Genomic DNA, 8,875 nt, shown 5'->3' with positions numbered 1-8,875 from the left:
CTGATTAAATTTGTATATTTACCTAATTTTTTTTTTCTTTTGTTGTTGGTGAAAAATCAATTCAAGCGCGGGACGAAAATATTCGCGGCCTGCGGTGTGTGTGTTCATTATTTAAAGCGAAAAAAAAGAGAAATTTATTTGCTCGTACCCTGCACGAAAATGGATGTAGATTTATTTTCTACATGCATTACTAAATTTTACACATGCAAGATGATCTATGCTCCGACGCGTTAATTTGATCTTCGGCGGGGTGCCTTCAACTTTTAATAAATCCACCACTTGATTCATTCTTCACCATGGTCCATGTAGAAATGATACATTAACCCACCGTACTCATCAATGATCACGTAATGATTGATAAAACCCTCACTTGAAAAACAAAAACAAAAACTAATCATTGTGCAATTGAATTTAAAATCGAGACAAAAGTGTAAATTTTGGTTACGAATATTATTAAATATACATGAATATATGACGAATATATTTATATATATACGAAAAATTTATAAATGACATATTATAGTATCGTTAAATATTTTATAGAGTATATATTTTAGTTTTTAATTTTTAAAAGATTCCAACCTCATAAGCAGCAACAGCTTTAAGAGTCTGATTAATTGTAATTTAGTTCGTAAGCCGAATAAAAATGTTTTTCCTTCATTCACCGTCAAACGTAACATTTAAGATTATTTAAACATACACATTCATTTACATCGACACACACACACAACATACAACATATACACACACTTGTATTCAGCTCTAACGGAAAAAATCTTCGACTCGCTCAAAAATGTGAAAAAAGAAGACGGCTTTAAATTGTCAAAGTAATCTAAATTATCACTAAATTTATTCAATTAAAAATTGTCAATCCTATCATTTTTCTTTCAAACAATTTTAAAACGATCCTCAATTTAATTTTTTATTTTATTACCTCTTGGGCCGCATCGACTGTGCAATAAACTTTTTCAAAAAATTTTCCATAATAATAGGTGTTTGAATTCTTGTAGAAAAGTGTGAAACATGTACGCGCTTGTAAAAAAAAAGTATGGAAAAGAGTGAGTGTGAGCTGAATTTGTGAAAATTTTGCAACTTTTAAAGCAATAAGGCATCATCATTGGAACATCGAGCTGCCTATCTCGACTATGTTGATATCCGGTGGCACAATAGTTAATTCGTTATGTATTGTATAATTAAAAGAAAAAAAGCAAATGATCATTGTAGTCATAAAGAATCAAAAATAAAAAAAAACAAATTGAAATAAAATCATCGACGTGAACTGTGGCATATTGGTGCTCGATTAAATTAGGATGAAAAATAATAGGAACCGACAAAACTAATCAAATTGTAGAATTGAAATCTATACGCGTGTCATGAGAGTACACACGAACGTCTAATTGTTAACAAAAAAATATCTCTACGGCTGTCTCAATCGTCATCGTGCTCAAACGCTATATACGACTTTCTCATCTTGGATCTTGGACGTTGAAAAAGTAAAAAAAAAGGAATGACATTCACTCATTGTTCAAGCCAAGCATTAAATAAAGACTGTATACAAAATAACATGAAACCAGACCCGTCTATAGGTGTCTGTACTTCCTTCTTCTTTTTTTTCTTTCTTTCTTCTCTTTACATGTAACCGAGTGTATCATCATCATCGTCACCACACACAATCACGAATGAAAAGACTGTAAAGGCGATTTTCTTGTCGCGCCCATTGTGTGTTATAACACCCATGCGTTGGAACGCGCGCCTTTCGATAGAAAAAAGGAGTCGACGTCGTTTCGCGCGCGCGTTACGCATGGCAAATGAGGCGAGCGTCAATTGGATCGTCGAATTTCATTGTTTATTTATTACACAAGTATTGTAAACGGGGGGTACGTTCTTAAACGCATAATGTGCTCGCGCTATATGGACACTCGACTCGGTAATTTTTGATTGTACATACCTTTGATATTTCCATTACGAATCTACTTAATAATAACGAATCATTGTAATATTTATAAAACTATAATAATAGCTGATAGTTGATAACAGTAACCAATACCAACAACTTCAAAAAAAAAATAATCACAATATTAAAAACGATAACAATTATTGATAATAGGAACATAGTTGCAGAGTTAGTCACGAGCAACAATTTATAAAACTCATGAGTCTGCAAATTATTACGGCTATAAAACGAAAAAAAAGGAAAGAACTTTGGCGCAACAATAAGCAATATTTAGTCTTTGTATTGTGTCTCTCTCGCGTCGACGTTACTCACGAAAAACATAAAAAAGTAAACAAATATTAAAGAAACAAAAAAAACAATAGTTTTAGCAAACTATACATTCCAACAAGTTAAAGTTAGATCGAATGCAAGCGACTATATACTTTGTAATACGATTATTATGTACTTGAACGAGTGCTTCGTTAAAAAAACTTTCTTGATTTTGTGTGTTATATACTTTTTCTTCTTTGCAATAACTTACGGTACGAATAAATTGATTGTTATGCATTTATTATTGTGGATTATAATTATGAAAATAGATGATGCTCGATTTAGCATTTGTTTCTTAAAAATACAGAATAAATATATGGCTGTTGGATATTTAAAAATGAGGTTTCTTTGATTAATCACTTCCTTGTTTTCCCATTACCTGAATACCAGACAACTAAAAGACAACATTTAAAACTACAAGCAGGTCAATAACAACTTCAACAATTTCAAAAATTTCTTTTCACATATTTATTGCAATTTTTCTACAATTATTCACCAAAGTGAATTGGCCACTGGCCATTGACATACATGAATTTTATGCTTAATCATTAGGAGTAATAAAATAGGATCAACAGCCGCTCTTTACTCGCAGTATACACAAAATTCTACAAGATAATCTATCGATGCAGTGTTCACCATTATTAAATTAAACTATCTGATCATTGACAAATATTCACAATATTTATCGTTATATTTTTATTAAACCTGTGGAAAGACATCTCTAGCTTCTTCATTGAATTGTTAGTAGTGGCCTTTCAACTTTTCATTGCGAAATCATTGTCAAAGAATACGCACACAAGATATTACTTCATGAACATTTTGAAGCACCATCACCATGCTAGAAATGTTTTCACTAAGTCCATGAGCAATTGTAATTGCTTCGATTAAACTCAACATTTTCATGCATTTCATATAGTTCATTGTTAAGTTAAAATGTTCAATGTACAAGAGTTGATACTTGGTCTATCTAAGAAGATACAGAATTTTATTTTAGTAATAATAGAAATAGTACTACTAATTGTAATTATAATAATGATAATGATAGTAATAATAATAATATAATTAATTATTATATTAAACATGAAAAAAAGTTAAAAGAGAATGCTACAATTTTCTGCTAGTGAAATAATTACAGAGTTATCTATGCATCTGTTAGACGTTATTAGATAAATTACAATGTTTCTAAAAATGATTTTTAAAAGGAATAATTTGCATATGAAAATAATGATTAGAAAAATAATATTTATTTACTTATAGTTGAAAAATGATAAAATATAACTTTGACCACTGCAAACTGTAAATGAGTTTTTAATATTTTCTTGGAAAGTCAAAACTGTTTTGTACAGCCTGAAAGTTATGTGAGTTATTTTTCCACACTGCAGCTCAAAAGCAGAAATTAACATTTTACACCTTACTAGGGCACAGGGCTATCTGTACCACTCTCACTGTTGGTCCCAGTTTCACTCTTCACATCACTTTTATCACCACCTCTATCACCTCTATCATTTTTATCACCTCTGTCAGCTCTATCACTTTTATTAAGAGATAATCTTTCTCTTTTTGTACTTTTTGATAAAGTTGCCACTTCTTTCAACAAATTAGTAATTTTTGATTGCATGTTAGAAATTTTATTTTCATATTCTTTCTCTGAAGTTTTCATTCTATTTCTAAGCTCAGTTTCTGCCGTAAAATTGTGAGCTTTCAATTCCGTTATCTAAAACCAATCGAAATATTAGAAAATGCTTTTCATTGTTATTCATAAAATATGTAAACAGGCTCAAGGGCTCACCTGTTTCTCTTTGGCTAATAATTGTCCATCTTTTTGACTGATCTGTTTTTGTAAGTTGGCAATTTTTTCTTTCAAAGATGTCACAGCAACTACATGGTCTGAAATGTTAGGGTCATGTGGATCGTGTACACCAGCCATTCTTGCAGCTTTAATAGGTGTAGGACCATTATTATCAGTTGTATCAGAAAGTGGTGGAAGTTTTGTAACATCTACTCTGTGAGGCCTTTTATTATGACCTTTTAGTCTGTCAATCAAAAAATGATATTATTCCTTAGATATTATTCAAAGATATGAAGAATATCAATAATAATTACTTTTGTTCTTTGTGCTTAGCAGCTCTTTGTTGTACCATTTTCATATGTGCTTTTCTTTCCGATTCAGTTTGCTTGGTTCGTGCCAAAGCTCGTTTATAAGATAATGTACACAGCCAACAGAGTAATTTACCATCAACCTTGGATTAGAGACATTTTTTAAGTACTGTTTTTTTTTATGATTGTTCTTGTTTATTCGTATTACCTTTTTATCTTCATCATGTCTGTCAAAGGCACATTTTTGTTTACATTGTTCACAAGTGACGGGTCGTCCATATCGCTTTTCAGAATTTGTACATCTTTGACATTTGCTTCCAATAAATGCAGCTATAGTATTACAATATTCGCACGCTGATGGTTTACCATATGCCTTAACATTCTGCTCGCATTTCTTACAAATCGTGCTTGTATTTCCTTTCCTACTCATTCGGAAATTACAGAATCAATTAATGACACTGCTACTATATTATCTCCAGTCGATTTGAGATTTAATACTTACATAGTCTGTTGAAATTCTGATCGACAGTATGTGCATTTGACAACAGGGAAGGTACCTCTGCATTCCTAATAAAAATGATAATCGATAATGAATATTATCAAATGTCAAGTAATTGTGTAAATGTGTGACAAAACAAATGTGAATCAAATTCAACCTTCAACCATAACAGCATCATCATTTTAGACTCTTCTTGAAAAAGATTATAAGACAAAAGTGTGCACATATATTCATAATGCACAGATTCTGACATTCAAGCAAAAACAACCTTGTAGATAGGTTAAGAATAAGTTTGAAATCTGCATTTGGCATAGGTGTAGCAAGCTACGATAAATTTCTGCATAGTCCACAATGCCTCGTTATTTCACTTCCGGCAAAAGTACGAGGAATTATGAATTAGCGTGCGATGAAATTTTATCGGAGAAGCCAAGCAGTGCAGAAAACCCAGTGATCGATTGGCAATCGAGTCATTGCGTGCGAACGCGCGTGAACGCAATTGTATCATAATGTCAATGATCGTAAAAGTCGGAGTCATCACTGAAAAAATTGCAGCGTTTCGTATGAGCTATCGGTCAAAATAAAAACAACACGGGCGCAAGGTCACACGCGCCACGTTTTAAGCCAGGGCATCGCGTTGGACGCACAGCGTTTATTCGTGCGTACGTGGAGAAAAAAGATTGTCCTTCCGAGTGAATAATCAAATTAGAGAAGCGAAGCCTCTGAGTGACAAATTTCGAGCGACGATGCATCATCTCATCTTTTAACGCATTACATTTGAAAGTTGTTTGGGTTTGTGTTGTGCATAGGCTCTATGTATATATAGTGTGTATACGTTGTATATAAAGTAGAGAGAGAGTTAAAATGCTGTGTACACAGATTCTAACCTTGCAGAGCTGCTGTCCCGAGGACAGTTCCTCGAAGGGATGTCGGGAGAAGCATCTCGAGCAGGCGTACAGCGTCTGCGAGGTGTTGTTGCCGCTCATGGTGTGGTGCACTGGGGACGTGGGTGAGAGAAGGGAAGATGGATCCTGGCTCGCGTGCCCCTGGGGGGGTTGGACGTGCAAAATGCGACTGCTGCTACTGCTGCTAGCGCGTCGTCGTCGTCGTCGTCGTAGACGATGGGATCACAAGCGCGACTGTGGAGCGATGTCGCGTTGGTTGGCAATGCCAGTCAGTCGCCGCCGCTGTCTGGTCGGCAATCTCCTACTTTTCGCTCTCTCTCTCTCTCTCTCTCTCCGAAGACTGCGTGTAATGTGTCTATGTGTAGCGTGCGCGATGGCCCCGCAGTCGGCGGCGGCGGCTGATACTTACTCGAGCGTTCGACAACAGTCTGATTGGTGCGTGACGCCGAAATTCGTATTAAATTCATTCGCTCTCTCTCTTTCTTTCTATGCTTACGTCTTTCCTTTTGATTCTCTTGTCCATGCAAGAGACACTATGTGCTATTATAGCACATACCGTATATATACTCCTATTACTAGAGTAAGCTGATGTATCATGTATATTTGAAAATTACAAGCCGACCAGTCCAGTGACAACGCGTCAAGTTGGTAAAGATGCAGGGCGCGAATTCCGAATTTTTACAAAAAAAGCTCTCTATAACTATCCCATTGAAAAGTAAAGGGAAAAGCAGGAAAATAAAAATGTAAACGAAAAGACGTACTTTTATCAAAAGAATCGTTAAAAGGTGCAGATTTTCAAAGGACAACTTAAGCGGATATTGTCGCAGAAATATAATCGTTCAAGTTAAACAAACCATTTTATACATTTTAAGAAGCTTTATAATTAGATAAACTTTGTGTAATACACACTTGCCGATCAATATTGATTTCAGTCTCTTCTTAAAGACTATAATGAAAAGAGCTCCTTGTAATGTAATAATTGACTTCTAATGCTCATCGTATCGCAAGTAATTTTTCCTTGGCATCATCAGTTTCATGTGGTATGCACTTTGCACATCGGCTCGGCTTCGAAATCCGATCGTCGCACATACGGAGAAATATATGTCAGGCATGAATTTATAAAATAACATACCATGAGCGTCGAATGAATGAGATAGGGTTCTAGTGGTATAGAACGTAGCGCGGTAAACAGCTGATTAGGGATCGGGTGTTGTTTCAAACGGCTCTTTAGTTTTTTTCGACCTCCGTATTAAATATAAATGACTCACGAAGATCTTTTTTTATTGCATAAGCTTTTTTCGTACGTTAAGTATTAACCAAAAGATGAAATAATAAAAGTACATTGTTGTTTAGAATTGTCTAAGAAATCTAAAAATATTTCTCATTTTTCATAAATATAACTGAAATTGATTTGATGTTCATAATCAGCGGCAAAAAATTCATTGAAAATATCTCGATGAGTCCATCTGAATTGAAGACAAAGCTGTAGATCATTGGGTATCTAGACTTACGTGCAAGACATAATATACGATAGACGATCAAAAAAATTGAATGTGAAAAAGTGCGCTTTTCGATAAAATTGCTTTTATATAAAGCAAAAAACTTACGGTGAGCATAAAATTTATTATTGTCCAATATATGGGTCTTTTATGATTGATTTATGATTGATGAATCTGTGGTAGTCTGGAAGGCATTTATTATCGAAAAATATATAGATATAAACTAGAATAGCCTCTCAAAAACATTATGAGTTAGAGAGGTGAATTCACATGTACATTTTTTTCTAGGCGAACGAAAATAAACGCCCGAATTTACAAATTAGAGTTTTTCTTACGAATTAATGAGTTTCTTCAAGAGGAAATCAAATGTTTACGAGTAAGGGAGGTGCTATAAAGTAGAATGATACAACTATTCAGTTTTTTTTTAAATATGAAAATATTGTTTTATTGCACAAAGTTATCAATTATAAAAACGGCTGTATTGACAGGAAATATATGTACAATAATTATCACACTATTAAAACCAATCATAAGAATTAAAATATTTCAATTCAAATTAATATAAATGGATTAAAGCATGTTTATTCGAAAAAAGAGAATGAAAGGCTCATGAAGTATTGTGGTATAGTAGTTGGTGCTGCTGGTAGCCGTGGCAGTGGCACCTTTCATAATCCGCTAGCACGGCCATCATAACACGTGGCATAGCTGTAACGGTTACAACTTAACCATCGGTGACTGGCAAACGATCAACGGAAAACCATTTGCTGTTTCGATTATCTCGTACGTAAACTTGCGACGTTTTCCATGTACAAGAAACGTAAAATATATATACTTAAAAGTAGTTATTAAAATATCTCTCGGTTGTCTTGCTGCTTTTTTTTTTAACACAGACGTCTTCGCTTTGGCATTGGCAATATTGTGTGTTCTAGTTTCTCTTCGTCCGTTTCTTCACACAAACGAATTAGTTCCTCGTCGCACATGTGTTTAGCAATTGTACGACAAGGAACGTATGGCAGGTTTAATTTACAGTATTCCATCGTGAATAGATCTGCTACGAACAATTCCAACTGTAGTCTTATCAAAGTATTTTCTGGTTGTACACCAACGAGAATGGATTCGTTTTTAACTTTAATCAAATATTTGATCATATTGAGTCGGATTCTCATTTTCAGTTCGTAGCCATGTGACTGCAATAATTGCATCACCTTCATTACGTTCGAAGTTATAGGATAGCTCTTCAATTCTTCTTCACGGAAATTCACAACAAACAGTTTGTTCGCGTCTAAACTACTCAGGTTTGCACCGTGTTTCAATAGCGAACGTGTAAGCTCTACTTTGAAGCGAGACACTGCTATCTGTAACGGTCGATCTCCGTAGGCATTGCGAACTTCGATATTTGCTCCATACTTCACAAGCATGTCAACTATCTCACCGACTGGTTTTTTTTCTTCACAGGAATAACAATCATGCTCGCATAGACAGCGAGGAATTGCTAGCCAAAACAATGGTGTCGACTGCACACTGCTTCCTTGATGATTCGGATTGGCTCCATTTTCCAATAAAATTTTAATGATTTCTGTGTTCTTAAACTGGACAGCGATGTGCAATGGCGAGT

The 8,875-nt window shown here is 34.4% G+C and overlaps 1 protein-coding gene across 1 annotated transcript; it reads right to left on the bottom strand.

The window, feature by feature from the left end:
• Positions 1-2,716: 2,716 nt before the first annotated feature.
• Positions 2,717-6,069, bottom strand: LOC106660062 (protein FAM76A). Its single transcript, XM_014382892.2, has 6 exons — positions 5,744-6,069; positions 4,863-4,927; positions 4,569-4,782; positions 4,367-4,503; positions 4,053-4,296; positions 2,717-3,977 (listed from the first exon to the last, which is right to left on the bottom strand). Exons 1-6 carry the CDS (start codon positions 5,840-5,842, stop codon positions 3,678-3,680), a joined length of 1,059 nt encoding a protein of 352 aa, XP_014238378.1. The 5' UTR covers positions 5,843-6,069; the 3' UTR covers positions 2,717-3,677.
• Between the last annotated feature and the right edge of the window lie 2,806 nt (positions 6,070-8,875).

This window comes from Trichogramma pretiosum, unplaced genomic scaffold (assembly GCF_000599845.2).
Source record: "Trichogramma pretiosum strain Unisexual culture from Peru unplaced genomic scaffold, Tpre_2.0 scaffold29, whole genome shotgun sequence".
NCBI lineage: Eukaryota > Metazoa > Arthropoda > Insecta > Hymenoptera > Trichogrammatidae > Trichogramma > Trichogramma pretiosum.
Note: the sequence above shows the minus strand (reverse complement) of the source record. Positions and strands in the feature narration are given on the sequence as shown.

Bases quoted from the DNA above. Each gene is read 5' to 3' on its own strand.
- LOC106660062 (XM_014382892.2), bottom strand. From the start codon at position 5,842: ATGAGCGGCAACAACACCTCGCAGACGCTGTACGCCTGCTCGAGATGC. The intron at 4,297-4,366 runs GTAATTATTATT...TTTGATTGACAG, and splicing joins GCTAAGCACAAAGAACAAAA to ACTAAAAGGTCATAATAAAA. The intron at 3,978-4,052 runs GTGAGCCCTTGA...GATTGGTTTTAG, and splicing joins TATTAGCCAAAGAGAAACAG to ATAACGGAATTGAAAGCTCA.